The 17,985-nt window shown below is 29.6% G+C and overlaps 3 protein-coding genes across 7 annotated transcripts; 1 reads left to right on the forward strand and 2 right to left on the reverse strand.

The window, feature by feature from the left end:
* Nucleotides 1–485: 485 nt before the first annotated feature.
* LOC138183584 (protein fem-1 homolog B) lies at nucleotides 486–4,758 on the reverse strand. Its single transcript, XM_069120722.1, has 9 exons — nucleotides 3,835–4,758; nucleotides 3,406–3,746; nucleotides 3,178–3,338; nucleotides 2,925–3,085; nucleotides 2,697–2,840; nucleotides 2,396–2,625; nucleotides 2,067–2,183; nucleotides 1,880–1,986; nucleotides 486–1,794 (listed from the first exon to the last, which is right to left on the reverse strand). The coding sequence occupies exons 1-9, from the start codon at nucleotides 4,381–4,383 to the stop codon at nucleotides 1,637–1,639; spliced, it is 1,968 nt and encodes a 655-aa protein (XP_068976823.1). The 5' UTR covers nucleotides 4,384–4,758; the 3' UTR covers nucleotides 486–1,636.
* A 1,117-nt stretch (nucleotides 4,759–5,875) lies between these two features.
* Nucleotides 5,876–8,294, forward strand: LOC138183587 (octanoyl-[acyl-carrier-protein]:protein N-octanoyltransferase LIPT2, mitochondrial). 5 transcript variants are annotated; one of them, XM_069120730.1, is made up of 6 exons: nucleotides 5,876–6,023; nucleotides 6,507–6,637; nucleotides 6,722–6,943; nucleotides 7,012–7,156; nucleotides 7,241–7,342; nucleotides 7,431–7,665. In XM_069120730.1, the coding sequence occupies exons 1-6, from the start codon at nucleotides 5,991–5,993 to the stop codon at nucleotides 7,521–7,523; spliced, it is 726 nt and encodes a 241-aa protein (XP_068976831.1). In that variant the 5' UTR covers nucleotides 5,876–5,990; the 3' UTR covers nucleotides 7,524–7,665. The 5 variants fall into 5 exon arrangements, with proteins under 5 accessions (XP_068976831.1, XP_068976833.1, XP_068976830.1 ...); XM_069120732.1 differs by lacking the exon at nucleotides 5,876–6,023 and adding an exon at nucleotides 6,119–6,248; XM_069120729.1 differs by lacking the exon at nucleotides 5,876–6,023 and adding an exon at nucleotides 6,199–6,333.
* Nucleotides 8,295–8,950: 656 nt separating this feature from the next.
* On the reverse strand, nucleotides 8,951–16,644 carry ogre (optic ganglion reduced). Its single transcript, XM_069119671.1, has 4 exons — nucleotides 15,226–16,644; nucleotides 13,121–13,228; nucleotides 11,692–11,847; nucleotides 8,951–11,281 (listed from the first exon to the last, which is right to left on the reverse strand). Exons 1-4 carry the CDS (start codon nucleotides 15,472–15,474, stop codon nucleotides 10,709–10,711), a joined length of 1,086 nt encoding a protein of 361 aa, XP_068975772.1. The 5' UTR covers nucleotides 15,475–16,644; the 3' UTR covers nucleotides 8,951–10,708.
* Between the last annotated feature and the right edge of the window lie 1,341 nt (nucleotides 16,645–17,985).

The following is a 17,985-nucleotide window of genomic DNA, read 5'->3' on the forward strand; positions in this document are numbered from 1 at the left end:
GTTTAAAAATTTCATAAATCCCACATAAATCTAGTCATAGATATTTGATTATATCTATTGCTGATTATCTGAATCATTATGTGTTAATGATTATTTAGAAACAAAAATTACATATGTATATATATAACAATTTGTATAAAATTGCATGTATGTATTATGTTTATATATGCATAAAATTAATATGTCCGTAACAGATCTATGTATTTAAGTATTTAGATTATATGATAATTTTATGATTAAAAATAGAATATTAAATTGATAAATTAAAGTTTGTTAATTTATAAATCTTTATACATGCATTTTACACGTCAAATGGAGTATAAAAATATACTGAGTCTCATTTGGAAAATGAAAATACAGAAGTTCACAAATTAATCCTCTTAATTAGCTTTTTCCACTAATGAAGATTTGTTCGATTTGCTATTTGTTTATTTATTAAATGAACTTCAGTTACATTTCTGGTCAATAAGCTTAGTCAGCCTTACAAAGAAACAGCAAATAGAATAAATTTTCAAAACACTATCATCCCGTAGCGGTGAGAAAGTGGAACTAGTCACTATCGCTATGTTTATATTGCGTTCTTTGCCTATGGACAAGCCATGTGTTGTTATCTATTCTTACAAGCGCCAAGTTGCTGCTGCTTCCGTCTCCAATAGATGGCAGCACATAGCTTATCCGCAGACAAGGCACACAATAATATGCAATAAGAACGGCTATGTGTACTCGTATCATATAAAGAGTGTACATATCTCCCGAGTGAGGCAAGGAAAGCGAGAATGTGCGGCAAAAGCAGCAATGACGATTAGTTCCATTTTTTCATCACTACGTGGTGATAATAGGAATACTGTCCATAAATCGAACAAATTTTCATTAGTAAGGAAAACACATTAAGAAGATTAATTTATGAACCTTTGTGACTGAGTCTTCTGAATTAAATCCTTAGCTTTTCTTTCTTTCTACATTCGTTCTAACCTGCGAAATGCATGTATAAAAATTTACAAACCCTATATCTAAACACTTATTCCTAAACACCATAAATGTATCGTATTAATACTATATTATTTATTCAGATCATTATACATTTAATTAAAATTTGTAATATAATAGCAAGTTAGTTATATTTTGTGGACAAATTGTATTACTTCTATTTCATAAATGTGTTGTTTTCTTTTCAATTACTAATTAATAATACTATTACATAGAGGAAGATCGTTGACAAATATAGTTAAATAAAATAAAAAAGATATAAAAGAATTTCATCATAAGTTGCAAGTAACTTATCTGTTCAATTTTCTGTCGTGCAATAAATAAAAAATAACATTGCTAAATGTAATTTTTCCTTCCATTTGGAACTTATTAAGTTAATAACTAGTTAACTTTGACTTTGCTCATTAAAAATATACAATGTTTTTCTTACAAAAAATTCGTTATCTGCATCTACATAATAGAAAGGATACTTTTATATCATTCATAAAAATCTCATTATTAATCAATTTACAAATATACTAAATTTTTTCTAAATATCTTAAATGTTTTGTACACTCTCAAAAAGTTCACAGCATCAAGAATAAATAATTTAAATTGATTACACTTAACACAATTATCTATGTAATATGCTGCTTATTAATAACTTTTTCTAACCCTGATTAGGACCTGGTCCATGAAGTTCAATAAAACTTTCCAAAGAACGTGGTACATTTCCATAATATGACAAATTGTAAGCGTTCACGACTTTTGCAGCCATACATTTTAATGATAATTTAGTTTGAGTCCTTAGTATTATTTCTGCTACACCTGTATAAAGATAAGATCAATATATTATGTAAAAAGTCTTATTTTTAAATATTTTATATTATTTTTCAAATTTATTTAAACATACCTGTAGCGACAGCATCATACGGAGTTTTCCCATTACTATTAACTGTATCCATATGCGCTCCAGCTTCTATAAGATCCATGATAATGGAATGAAGAGTCATAAAATCACTGCAAGGTTTCAGATATGTTATAAAAACATTTTTCACTAAAAAAGATTTGGCTTAATAAAACAATGCAGCTAACTGTACCTAACAGGTTCCCTATAACTAACAATAATATGTAATGGTGTATTCCTTTCATTGTCCATTGCATTTACATCAGCACCACAACATATAAGTAGCTTAGTTGTTGCAGCGCAAGGAAATCTGTAAGACGTTCGCAATATTGTATTTATACATATTGTATAAAGAACAAAAAGTAAATTTCAGATTTCTTTTCATTTTGAAACTAAAATAATAAAAAAAGAGTGTTAATAATACTTTATTAACATTATCTAATATGAGCAAAACTAAACTCCATTTATCTATCAAATTTCACCACGATACTTTACTTTAAAAAAAGAGACTTATAAACATACTTGCAGACATGGTTAGTATGGAAATCATCCACTAAAGTGGCAGCATTTACGGCAAGATGCAGTAATGTCTGGCCATCCTTTAAACGTAATTGTAAAGCACAGAGTTTATGAACTAATTGATATGCCTTATTTTTATCTTGTTCTTCATATTTACTCTCATTCAATGTTAAAAGTTTTGTTAAAATCGTTAATATATACAATGTAGTTGTAATATTTGATTCCATCTCCTCCTGCAATTTTTAATTTAAGAAAGTTATTTCATAATACATAATTCAACACATAAATCAATTTTTTAGCTTACAATATGTTGTTCTATATCTTCCTCAGAATCAGGATTGTTGAGTTTAGATTTATTACGAGTAAGTTCTGTTACGCAAGCTTCTAAAACATTCAAGACTTGAGAAAACTCAAGATCTACTCCTACATGTATCATTTGTGAAAATACCTACATATAAGATTTAGAAAAAAATAGAACGAATTATAGGGAATACATAAAATTGTTTGATCGGATCATTTAGTGGATAAATACCTGCGCAAACCTTAAAAGATCTTTTACAACTGGTATATTGTTCAGTTGCTTCAAATATAAAGCATGAAGCCAGAGATCTATACATCTATCAAATCTAGCACTATCTGCAAAAACTGCTCCTCTGAATATAATATGATGTGGCACTTTTGGATTATGCTGTCCTAATATTAATAAAACAATAAAAATAAGCAGGATAAAAAACAATAACAAAAAAGAATTATCCTATCAATGTTTATTGAATTAAAATTGTAACCTAGTATCCTCTCTCGAATAACCAATGATTCCATATGAATAGCATTTTGATTATTTCTAATACTTTTCAATTTTTCTAGAGTATCACATTCTTTCCAATTATCATATGCTTTTATACTTTTACCTAATTTTTTATAAATAATATTATCTGGATCTCTGAATCTGTAACAGCAAGAATTAACTAGTTGTTCCTAAATAGCATTTTTCTAAAATTATAAATATTTTTTACCTATGTTTCATTGCTTTCCATAAATATTTATAAGCTTTTGTTAAACAATAATTGCGTTCATCATTGGCATAGGAAGCTCCAAGAAGCTCGTATGCTTCAATTGCTTCTTCTCTAGTAACTTTTACATATTTTATTAAATATTCTACGACTTCAGCCCTAGTTCTTTCTGCTGCTGCTATTAATGGTGTCATTCCTCTAACATTCTTTGTCATATTTGTCCCATATTTCAATAACTCAGATATTATATTAGTATATCCACGTTCAGCTGCCAAATGTAATGCAGTTGTATCACAATTTGCTTTTTCATTTGGATTTGCACCTTTTTGCAAAAGAAAAGTCACCTGTTGTAAATATAATAAAATTGCTGAAATTGACATTATAAGTTAAATACATAATTTTATATTATTCAAATTATAATGTTATACTTACTATATCTAAATGACCCTTATGTGCAGCAATCATTAAACATGTATTATTGAACTGATTAAAAATATTTATATCTGCATTATGTTCTATTAAATATTTGACAATATCTAATCGTCCATCAAAACAAGCTGCCCTCAAAGGGGTAGATAAGCTTTTAGTAGGGTGATTAACATTGGCACCAGCTTTTACTAATATCTTCACAACTGTCAAATGTCCTGCACCAGCAGCACACCATAGAGCAGTTGCCTTTTCAATAACATATCCATCAAATTTAACTGTTCCTTCCTGTTCCAAATCAGGCTTAAATTTATCCAGTAATATTTTAACTACTTTATCACGGCCATATCGTGCAGCTATTATTAATGGTGTACAATGCTGACCATCTTCTTCCAATACTTTTTGATTAATCACAACATTTACCAGTTTATCATCTTTGCTACTGAGAAGATTATAAAGAATAATAGCCATACCATCTTTAGCAGCATAATAAACACGCGTTAAAAATAGTTGTGATATTTGCGTTGAATCTTCATTTAATTTAATATTTTCCATTTTGTGTAATATTTCCTTTCTAAGTTCCTTTTAGATGTTAAGCGTGATATAAAAATAGATTTATATTAATATTCTTTTCTTATTGAAATTTGTCGATGTCATTCTAACCTCGAAACTTTCATAATATACATACATACAATAAATTATAAGAAAACCTGAAACTTTTTCCGACAATATATAATAGTACACTGATAATCTTGTATAACAACAACGTTCAATATTAATTATAATCTTGTTTACTACTATTATAATCACTTTTACTTTTAGAACTGCTTAATAATTATTTTCAGACTTTCAATACATATTACACTATGTAAGTTCTATTTTAAAATCATCTTTACTTCATTTTTAAAATGAAAATTGAAATATACACATTTATTTTTTTATTCACCTACATAATAATTGACACTTTGTATCAATTACGATAAAATTTAAAAAAATAAACAAACAATACATTAATTTTAAAATATACGAAAAATTTCATTTATCAAAGTTTGCAATTTATTACAAGATTTAAATATTACATATATATATATATATATATATATATATATATATATATATATATATATATATATATATATATATATATATATATATATATATTTATATTTATTTATATATACATATGTTATTTTTAAGCTTAAATTTCTAAGTTAAAGATATAGTACATAATTTTGCAAAATTTTGAAATAATAAAGTTCGAAACCACTCTTCTATTACTCTTTATAATAATTACTCTTAGTTAATAAGTTTACACAAAGTAAACTGGATTAAATATCATTTCACTTTTTATTATTATTGATGCGTTCAAAAATTTCCATTCTAATAGAACATATCTAATTTACATCGCTGTTAGGAATAAAATATAAATTCCCAATCGTTAGAATATGTATATATACATATGTAAGTATGTGTTATTGAATTTTCCTATCACAGTATTATGTCTTAGACATAGATTAACTAATTACATGTAAATCTTAATTTGGAGGGAAATTTAAGCTCAAGAAACAATATATTTTGTTTGAGCCATTTTTATATTTTGGTTATCTTTTGTATTATAAAAAGTTTATTGGAAAAACTTATTTAATTTTCTGTGAAGAATATTGTAATGGCATATGTTAAATGTTTCATTTGCAAATATTTGAAGTCTGAATATTTAAAGATCCCCAATTGAAGAATGAAACGGGGGTAAATGAGTCGAAAAAATATTATTCCCGCCATTTTTTACTATTTCCTATTTTACTGTGGTATTACAGGCGAATAACATATCAAATAGTACGGTTTAATCATTTATGTCAATACAAAATTATCAATTTTTCGAAACTGGTAAAAAACATAATATTTTCCAAACATAATAAATATTTGAAGAGACAATTTCAGATATTAGTAGTTAAACCAGAGAGGAAATTTCCTCTCTTGTAAAACAAAACATGTTTTATAAAGAAAATTACTAATTTTTGGTTGGTAACAGTGAGATGCCTAACATTTTTGAACAAATAAGAAAGTTTGTTTTAGAAACTTAAAATAATTTATAATTTTGTTTTTATTTCACTGTTTTTTGTTTGAATTTTTAGTTGTGCTAGTTATTTCTTTTTGTTGTAATAATGATTACACGTAGCTCTAGCTCTAAGTTAAAGGTATTAATTAATAACGATATTATTTATTATTACACTGATTGTATTAATGTTATATGATTGTATATAATGTTTTAGCATACGATAAAAATTAAAGAATCTATATTATAACAATTATCTAGGAATTTTTATTATTTGAAAATTTAATAGTATTTTCAACGTTGATAACGTCTATTTCTCTTAACCACAACTCGATTGTTGTTGTCATTTATATCTTCATTAAATTAAGTAAGAATACGATATCAGCCTTTGATGACCAACTTAAATGTATCAATATTATTATCGTAGTGTGATCTGTAGCATTACTTTTGAGGTTAATAACTGGAACACTTTGTACATTTTTCCTATTTATTGTGTTTTATTAAAATCAGATAAAATTCATTAATATATTATACTGCACATATTAACCAACTATAACTATTCTAAACATTTTATTAAAATTTATATATATTTTATATTTTACTATCAACGTAAATGTTTTAATAGGCAACATTAGACCAGAAGATTCCTCCAAAGGAAGAATCAACTGCATCTGAACTCCCACCAATTATATTTTCAGGCTACATTAATTATGTCAATGATTTTAACGAATGTGCTATGATTTGTGATAATCTTATGTAAGACTTACACAATTGACTTAGAAAAGAAAGATGATTCTCAAATATTAATTTATACTGAACATTTCATTGTAATTTTTTTAGAACAGAAATAGAGAAATATGATAAAATAATACCAATAGGATTTGATTTGGAGTGGCCTTTTAGTTTTCAAACTGGATCTGGTAAAACAGCCTTGGCACAAATTTGTTTCAGTGAAAATATTTGTTATCTGTTACATATATATTCATTAAAAAAATTACCAGCTGCATTTGTGATCCTTTTAAGTCATCCAAAAGTGAGATTAGTTGGAGTTAACATAAAGAAGTGAGTTAATTGATAATGCTTTATTATAATAAAATTCATGTATTTTTCATAATTTATTTATATCGCAGTGATATCTGGAAACTAGGTAGAGATTTTAAGGAATTTCCAGCTTGTAAAGTCGTAGAAAACAATTGTTTTGATTGTGGTAAATTTGCAAATACAGTATTAAATAGGTCTTGTCGGTGGAGTTTAGAGAAGTTAACAGAATATTTGGTTAGTACTTTGATTACAATAAAACAAATTTCAAATGATAAATGGAAATTAATATTATTCATTGTGTGATTTTTCTTGGTTTAGTTAAAGAAAAAGATTAGTAAGGACCCAAAAGTTAGAAAAAGTAAATGGCATATGCATCCATTAAATGATGAGCAGAAACTTTATGCAGCAACAGATGCTTATGTATGTTAACTATAAAAACATTATATTACTATTACTATTTCAATTATATTTTTAATTTTAATATTAAAATCATTTATTATTTTTACAGGTTTCTTGGCTTCTGCATGTAACTATACAAGAACGGGCAAATTTAAAGGATAATGAATTAAAAGAGACACAGAATATTAATGTCTCAATATGACTACAAAAATAGTTAAAGTTTTATGGGTTGGTAGATTAAGTTATAGATCCGGGCTTAAGCTACAAAAAATATTATCTGATCAGCATCACCAAAGGGTAGAAAACAATAGTTGCAATACATTAATATTGCTTGAGCATGATCCAGTATATACAGTTGGAATTAGAGATAAGGATTATACACTAAAAGATCAAAAGAAGTTAAAAAGTTTAGGTGCTGAGTTTTTTAGAACAAATCGAGGTGGCCTTATAACTTTTCATGGGCCTGGACAATTAGTAGCATATCCTATATTAAATTTAAAAGAATTTAGAGCTAGCATTAAATGGTATGTGTGCCAAATAGAGAAAATGATTATTCGTTTATGCGCCGAATTTGGCATTAAAGGTGAAACATCCCCAAACACTGGTGTATGGGTGAATGACAAAAAGATTTGTGCCATTGGTATTCATGGAAGTCGTTATATAACAACACATGGTTTAGCTCTAAATTGTAATACAGACTTAAGTTGGTTTAATCATATTATACCTTGTGGTATCAAAGGAAAGGGTGTAACAAGCATTAGTCAGGAACTTAATATAAATGTTACTATTCAAGATGTGCTACCACTGTTTCAAAATGCTTTTCAAGATCAATTTCAATGTACATTAATTGAATATCCGATAGAAGAATCTTATCAATTGTTTAAGCTTGTTAACAATAATCTGTGTGCATAAAAGACTTAAAAATTGAATGTAATAATTTTAATAAATTTAAATAATTTTGTATAATACATGAGATTAAGTGTTTTTTTTCATTTTACTTTTATTATTATAGATTATTACCTTTTTTCGCGAGATAAAAGGTAAATAGCAATTTTTGTCTTATAATTTAGGGGATCACCTAATTTTTTTGTCATTTTTGTATCTCATGCGGTATTACTAATTCTAGTTATCCTGGTTATTTGTGTTTGAAGTTATTTCTCTATAATCTCGATAAATACTTTATCGCGGGAACTTGGCTTTATATCATTAATATCGATATGTAAACTAAAAACAAAATTCGAAATTGTCATATATCGTTTCACTGCTCAAACACCCAGTCAGAGTCATTGTTTAGAGACTCAATGTCGATGGCCTAGCAAGAAAAAGATCAAAATACAAAGGACAGAACATACTCTAATGGAAAATTCTGAGTTTACTTTTACCTTACATTTGTCCATCTTGTTTTCAGGTACAATTCCTTCCACCCTTATTGACCCTTAAGGATAGAATGAAACGAAAGTCCAATAAGAAATGACCTTTCACTGCACTGTGTTTACAAAAAAAAATTTTAATAAATAAATAAAAGCTAATTTAAAGCTAATTTATGTTTTTTATCTTTTTAAAGATTTAAAAAGGAACAATTTCAAAAACTTCGTTTTAATAGTATAAGATTTAAATAAAAAATTCGTGTATTTTTAAATAGGAAACTTTTATTTTTTGTAAATACTATAATAATAATACTAAAGAAAAAGCATAACATGGTCGAATTAAAGTATATATTCTTGATATCTCTATCAACATGTTTTACGTCATCATTTATCTGTATACAACATTCTCTAGTATTAGGTAAATCTCAAAAGAACTTGTAGGAAAAAGAAAGGAAAGCATTGTATTGCATGTTATAGCCTTACATTTTAGCTTTCTTACTAAATTAACGAAATAAACACTAAATACAAAGGTAAAATCGAGACAGAAATAACTACGTACTTCATATGTTTGAACAAAATAGTAAACTAAACGAAAAATCTTTTACTACAATTAAATATCAATGAATGGAATGAACAACAATAGGTGTACTTACTATATGAATATTTTCATTTGATACAATATCGCTGCAGTAGTTAAATATAAATCGTAAAATTGTATAAAACATTATCCATCTGTATCAATCTTTACTTCTCTCATTAATCACCTATTAATCGTCTAAAGTAGTACCGTAAAAATTCGGCTCGTCTTTTTGTTTATCGTTTCTGATTTTCCAATAGGAAATACATGTAATATATATGGTACAATTTGCTTAACGCTTATACATTAATATACTAGGACATAGAAATTGGTTAAAGCATAATGGAAGGTATAATCTGCTTGAAAATTTATAACATTTAATAAAAATCTTCTTCGACAATGTATTCCTGTCGATGGAATACAAATGGGTAGATAGCCGTTCGATATACAGAATGCATAGACAACAAGCGCCTTTTACATTCACAGAAATGGACAAAATTATAAATTTATAATAACATTTGAGGATCCATCTCCTTAGTACTCTTTTGTAGTTAAAAAATATTGCATTTTTCTGAAACGCTACAAAATATGACATGCGACCCAATTCTAGGAATATGTTATATACTTGCATTAACCATACAAAAATTATTATTTAGTATTGTAATTACTTGATCACATTGAAAACTTATCCCCATTTGTATTTTAACGTAAAATGTACGTTTAAAAATTCAATATACTCATATTAAAAAAAAAATCTTTGTTGAAAGAAAATAAAGAACTAAAGGAATGGATTTGAATACATTATATGGGAATGTATCATAATAGCATCTTTTACAACATGCAGTAACGTATGTCGTTATAATCATAAGATCGATACATTAGAAAAATATCAGAATGATCTCATGACAAAAAAATGTTGTATAGTAAAACATATCCTCGTACAGTAAGTCCTCACGATATCCTATGTAGAAACAATTTGTTTTGAGCAATACTTCTCGAACAAATAAAATAGCTTTGTTTGCTTTGGAGAACGAACACTAAATATAGAGATGTAGAACAATTCTCTCTCAGGATCTAATCGTTAAAAAATAATGATTCGCGTGCGTGTGCACGAAACACATCATCCACATCTACATACACGCGCAATATCACACACAGACACACACGCACACACACGGAGATCCTAAAGTGGTCACTTTAACACGGCATCAAGAGTGTCTTCACCGTATTTATTACGTCAGTCGTACATAGTAATTGTTTTTCTAGGCGCTGGTTAGGAAAATATCTCTATAAATTTTCTTAACGCTTCATCATTTCCAGATGGAGACATAGGTCAGTATATTATTTGCCTATGTCCTAATGACCAATCAATAAATCAGTCCATAACTGTTATCTTTTAATCAGTGTTTTTCAATCTTAATTATAAAATATGAAAATCTGAATCTAAGCAGCGACTGAATGTGTGTCGCTCATTTTTTTTGTGAGCTCTTGGAGGAAGTCCCTGTATATTAATGAGTCCATGTTAGAAGAGAGGATGTAGAGAAGCCACCAGTCACCCAGATCAATCTTCTTGCTGATGCTAGAGCAGGTTTCGATAGAGGGAAGTCTTGAGGATAGTTGAAGCAATCTTGGCCTGATTGCTGGGGCAAAGATTATGGCAGCTCTGTAGACTATTAGGCCCAAGAGTAAAATCAACAGGATTGTAAACCAGAACCAGATAAAAATATACGTCTTTTCATTCACGATGTTCAACGGGAGAATACATAGCGAGTCGTGCTTCTGTATTGTTCCTGACGCGCCATACTTGTGGAATATGCATTTAGTGACACGTGGAAAAATGTAGACCATAGGATCAACACGTTCCTCCTGAGGAACGTCAGGTAGTGAGAGTACTCGCAGACCATAACTGAGGAACTCGCCGTCAAAGAACTGATTCATCAGGCACAGTTGAAGGAAGATGTTGATGAAACAGAGAACCTCGCAGCCGAAATACCGATACACATACGTGTTGTGTGTCTGAAAGAAGAAGCAATCGGCGAATTGGCATAAATTGGACTCAATGAGGGCAAATTGGATCTAACCAAATCGTCTCAGCCTTCCTCTCGCCTTTGCTCTTACGCTTTTGTGTCACTGTCGAAAAATTCTTTCGAAGGATTCAAGAATTAAATTGGCCAAATAAGTTTGATCAAAATGACAGAAAAGCTACTAGTCATTTAGAAATACAAGGCGGTATGCAAAATTAAATGTTATCGTTTATTGTTAGTTAAGTATTGTATTTTATATAGTGTCACTGTTTATATTTCATATTCTAACATTATTAGTATCTAATGTTTTACTAGTTTTAGATTTGGATTTAGGTTTTACGGCTTATCTCAGAAACTCAAATTATTAAAAATAATGAAATGTTTAATAAATAGTCGTATTACCTTTCTATACTGCATCAGGTAAACCATTAGCATTGACTTTTTCTTTTGAATGTTCTCCTCGCAATCGAGACTATGATTCATACCCATAACCAACGCGTTGATCAAACCGCCTTCGCACATGTTCCACAACCATTGTGGAACGTAGCATAATACTGCCTGTGAAAAATTATGAATATTTGGTTGGCTAATAGATCATCTTAAAATTATATTCACGTTATTACAATATACTATATCCATAATAATCTCCATAAACAATAAAAAAACGGAATTTTACAAGGAATCGTAATCGATTAATAGATTTAATATTTATTACCAATGATAAATATTCTCAGTAGCAGAAACATCATAGTTTTAGTTTTTTCGTTAAAGCAAAGATTGGAATCAATCCTATGGCACTGGATATATTTAAAAAAAATTTAATAAATTTCTCTTTATAAACGAGAGATTCTAAAATCTCCATATCAATCCTTGTGTAATATTTAGATGAATGAAAATACTCTTGTACTATAATCCTATACAACCTATGGAATTCACATCCGCGCTGATGTAATCTGTCTCTAGCAATATGTGAAGATTTAATATTAGATTTATCTGTGAGAGAAATTATAATGGTGTTATGAAAAATACTTATATATACAGTAAAACTATTTGTCTGAACTTTTCAGAAGACAGTTCAAATATGTATCTTCCTATGCAACAGGTTGCAATTACTTATCTTTCCCCTATTTGTTGAATGAAGAGTTCAAAATTAGATAAACAAATTGATTTGACAATTAATCGGACGCTGACTAAAATTCCATTATAAAAAATGGAGCTTTATTGCGTGTACACATCTTTAAATAAAACAGTTTTGTCAGTTTCTTTCTACTTATTAATTCAAGTAAAGTGCTTATCTACCATTAATCCGTAACTATAGATCACTCGTTTTTCAAAATTTGAATCTTTATTCATTAGCGTAATTTAGTGGAAAATTTTAAGTGTCTTTGATGGAAAAATCTATATTAATCAAAAAAATAGTTATATTAGATTAATATTTACAACATAGTGATTGAATAAATACAATTATTAAGTAATCTAATTTAATAACATATCTATATTAGTAATAAAAATACGGACGTATGAAATTAAGAGTTAAATGTATAAAGATTATTTATTAAAACAGTTCTCGCGAAAAGTAACGAGAAAAAGTGATAACATTGCGAGAAGAAATACATCAGAATTATCAGTAGAGGAGTCGTGATAAAGTTTTAACCGATCGATCTTTTGCAGTGGTGCATTCGTGCTCGCGAACCAGTTTCAGATATCCTATACGGAAAGAAGAGAACAGCGACGACAGTAAAGGAAAACTTAAACTGAGAAGTCGCACGCAGCTGTCGTGGCCAAGCTTTATCTGTCGCGTGTGCAAGATTACTGATAAACGAGTCTTTACCTGGAAGAACAACATGAAGCACACCCATTGGTAGTAAGTGTAATATTTCCTTGCATCCACATCGCCGAAGTCGTTCGCCACTCCTGGATGCGCCACCTCTACACCGACCTGATAAAAGGAACAAATGTTCTGTCAACAATAGGTAATGACGAAAGACTGCAGGTGTAGTTGATTAAATTTATATCTACATCGTCTGTAGTCTGTGCCATATATTTGGTTTCGTTCTTTTTACAGGACGTATCAGAAATATTGGTCAAAAGGGTAATTAGCGTTACAAATATATGACAAAAATGGAAAAATTAATAATTATTAAGGAATTATATATCAACTATATGAATTATTCTTAATTAAGTATCATAATAAAGTTTCTGAAAAATTACTTAAATAATAGTTATTATCGATTACGTGTTATAATAAAATTTTTAGAAAAATATTTCAATATGTAGATTATGATACAGAGCATTTGCAAATATATGCAAATATAAGATTTTTTTATACCTTATTTTGTACAAATCAATAGTATGGAAATCATATTTATTAAATAATATGAAGGAACAGAGAGAAGAGATTAGTAGAAGAAAACAAAATTTCTTATAAAATCCTAAAAATATTCATCATGATCATCAATACTCATAATATTTATTTAAATTTTAAATAAAACATGAATTATGTTAAAAATATGTTAAAATATATGTTCGAAAATGTTTATTCTTTTAAATCATCATTGGAAAATTAACTTATAAAAACATAAAATGTCCATCATGATATTTAAAGTTTGAATAAATTCGTATTATGTTTATGATTGATTACTAAATTTGCTTAAAAATTTGGGATTGACATAAACATTATCATAGATTATCACATATCATATCTCGAACAAGTTTTTGTTACAGTCTATATACCATTATACATAGTATGTCATTTCCAAGAATGGTCTTATTCATTCAACTCGCGTGAATTTGCTATTCAAAAATATAAACACAATATATACATATATTTTATGTGATGTGAAAGGTGGGGGTGAACTTAAAAATATTTAAAATCATAATTCGAAAAATATTCATAACACTTAATTTTTGTACAATTAAATAAACTCGTTAAAGTCTAAATTATTTGATTTTTTAATGTTAAATAGGATGTATAATTCCTTAACGTAGGTAGTATTTAATACAAGTACAATACAAGTACAAATCTAAGTATTTATTTCAAAAAAATATTATAGAACTACAATATGTATCTACTGAAGGGGGAAGATTTGTTTACATAATAAGATTATAAATATAGAAGATACAAAATTGAATTAAAACTGAAAAATTCAAACAAATCTAATAATAATGAAATTATACAGATTTAAAAAAATTATACATGAGATAACATTGATAACCCGAAATGATTTTGTCATTCTATATTTTCTGTATTATTAACAGTGATTTTGATTAGAAATATCGAGTAGCTTTCAAACTAATTAGATAACAATACAGCCTTTAATAAGCAAAAATTTTGTTAAAAAAAAAATTAAAAAAAAAAGATTCGGTCTCTAATTCTAATTACGTTTAGGTCACCGATAATTATGAGGTGCATCTATTTCTAGTTATAACACAAAATTTAAATACTTATCAAGGATTCTTATCTAAATACTTATAATAATAATTAATACTTTATACTAATACTTTATTTAATTAAAGAATCAAAAGATATCATAAATAATATACATCTATTATACAAGGAAGGAATAACTGCTGCTATGATTGCAAAACAATAAATTCCCATTTTTATCTATCTATGTTATGCAATTGAACATGCCGCGATAAAAACAATTTCTAATAATTAATAAAACATTTTCTACTATTAATCTGATAATTTCAAAGCTTTCTCATAGTATGTATATTCTATTATTGATACATAAAATTAAACCCTAAAACTGTCTCCATAGTAAAAATCAGTCAGTACAACATTCTTCTATTGTTATCAACGAACCAACTTCGTGCCGATATTCGTAAAAAATCTGAAGGTTAAAAGCAAATCATTCAAACGACCATATCCATGATTAAAACGTGAGTTCAAGTTGGAAAATTAGGGACGCAGTCATTAACTCTATTACCCACCTGCCGATTAAATGCGTCCGGCATAGTAAACGTAGAAGTTATCCAGCAATAAGTATTGATAGGGTGCGTGGGTAAACCCTGAACGATACACGAAATAGGATTGCCAACGTATTGGGTAGCCGTGATCACCATTGAACACGTGAAAAGCAGCACTGTTGTGAAGCGGTTGTGTAACCGAAACACCATCGAATCCGTTGTTATATCCTGCCATTTTAAATACTGCCCAAGACCTCCAAGTAACTTATACATGATTCTTTCGTTCTATTAAACTTATAAATCCTCCAGTTGTTTATAAAATCCTCGTAAGTCTCGCGCGTCCTCCTTCGCACAACTAATCCCACGTGGTAGAATCGTTTACGAACGAAAACAAAAAAAAAAAAAAAAAAAAAATAGAATACAAGAAAGAAACACGGAGAAAAAATTGTATCAACTGAAACTTCTGCGAGTCCTCATCTACCACGTTCAGGCTCGAAAAACGGTAAAACGAAATGAAACTAAACGAAACAGACACACGATCGTCGTACGGCTGTGTCCATGCGGCGTGCTTCCCTCTTTTCGTTTTCTTTCAATTCTCCTTCTCCTTCAGCGTCCTTCTTCCTTTCCTTCTGCCCTACTCTATCCGTCACCGCTTCTTGTTCTTCTTCGAGGCGAAGGGAACACGCCCGCGCGCGCGCGATCGGTCACCGAACCACGTTGAACGAGATCGCGAACGTCCGCGATCTAGGACTTATACAGGTACGGCTCCTTTCTGGCAGAAATTTAATTCTGAGACGCGTTCAAGAAACAGGCATATCCTATTGGCATCTTTCGTTACCGATCGGTCGATCTGAATGCGCAACACGTTTCGGCCAGTTTAGGTAAGTGTCGTAAATAAACAACTGCACGTGTGTGAGAATTCTCCGCTTTCCGATCGGTGGTGTATCGTTTTCTCCACGTGATTTCTTGTTAATCGATTGTAGATGAAGTGTCTGGTGATACGTTGAATTACGTACAATTTTGTATAATTGTCCGGTTTCTTGAATCTACACAAAATCGCGCGACATCGCGGATCTAAGTAATTCTTCGCTTCGTGTCAAAGCTACGACACTCACTGTCAATCCTGCTTATTCCTTTCGGTCGCGTCGGCTGAAGATTTCTCGTGGAGAAACACAGCCTAGCGCAAAATTGTACAGCACCTTGAACTCTCCCCGACGTGCCACGAGCCCCCTCTTTCTCCTTCTCTCTTTCTTTCTCTCCTCTGTCCGCACGGCACTTTTTTCCCTTGATATATCGTGCAGATAGATCGTACGATGAACGGGTTGTTGCGAGCAGCAGCCAACACCGAATTGTGTCGGCATATACACGTATGTACGTAGCAGTCTTCAACGTCGACTGACGAGAAGTCAGTGGCTTGTTGTTCGGCCGAGGGGCGAGAGGGAAACTCTTTCGATCTGCTAGGGGGACTGCCGGAGTAGAAACGAGTAGGAGAGGGCCCAGGAGGTGGGGATCGAAACGGTGGGGGACCGACGGCTGCTTCAAACTCCCCCCTTTATACCATGATACACTATATACCCTGATTCCATAGTGCATGCTCCTGTGTTCATGGCTGCTACCGTTGTACAGTCGATTCTTTGCACTGTTTTTTAAACAACTTTTTTTCTATGAAAAACTCTACCTTGAATGTATACTTCAATCGAGAAATGTGATCAGTTGTAGAATGGTTTCAGTACAACGATTGTTACGTTGACTTCATTTTGTTTTTTCTTTATTGGTCCGATTGTTTACAAGCGCGCGAGGCGGCAAAATTTTGAATATACGGAAAGGTGCACTTATTATTGTATAATAAGGGGTATTATTTTAATCTTTATAGAATTAGCTAGATAAAATGAATATATTTAATACGATTAGATTTGATTAAATTTATCACTTTTTAAAGTAACTTTAGCAAACTTTTACAAAATTTTCAGATTAAGAATTGGAGATGTAGTAGTGTTTTTAATTTTTATATATATGTTTTATATTTATATTTATATTTATATTTATGAGATATTTGTACCAAAAGTTAAACATATAATCTAAAGGAACGCGATTGAAATTTATAGTTAGAAATACTTTTATTTTGACCCTCAGACGAAATAATAACCTGCAATTTTTAAGAAGTCAATTCTGTATAATACTTACACAAGAAAGTATACTTTCCAAAAAATTTAAAATAAGAAAAACAAATTTAAATATCTCAACAGTAAAAATTGTTTCACAAATTTTTGTATCTCTAGTTTTCGAAAATAAGAAAAAATAAATACAAGTTTTTATATTCCATTCAGTCAGACAAATTTCCAGTTTCTTCCTCTCAGTATTCAAACTAAGAAGTTGAGTTGCGATAATTTAAAGCATCTTGGGGCTACCATTACCCACTACACACCGTTATTCGCTTGCTCGGTTCTCCTTCTTTTCTCTTCTGGTCGGTCTTTCGTTCGCTTCGAATATCATAATGAAAGTAAATCGGTTTAACTCGATCGTTAAATTCAATTGAACACTGAGGTTGACAAGAGAATCGTACGTAGGATTTGCATAAGCGGTGTTTGCGCTCTGAATGGCAATAACGTCGTTCTTAAAACTATGATATATGGAAAATTAATGAATACTTGGGAGGAGAAAGTCGAAGAGAATTTTACGTCCGTAGATATTCTCTTTTTGTATCCTTTTCATTACATATATGTATCCTTGCTTTAAGGTATAAGTGGGCCAAGGTGAACCACATTTATTGTATGATACGTATAA

The sequence above is a fragment of the Bombus flavifrons genome, chromosome 9 (genome assembly GCF_040668555.2).
Source record: "Bombus flavifrons isolate JBK064 chromosome 9, iyBomFlav1_principal, whole genome shotgun sequence".
NCBI lineage: Eukaryota > Metazoa > Arthropoda > Insecta > Hymenoptera > Apidae > Bombus > Bombus flavifrons.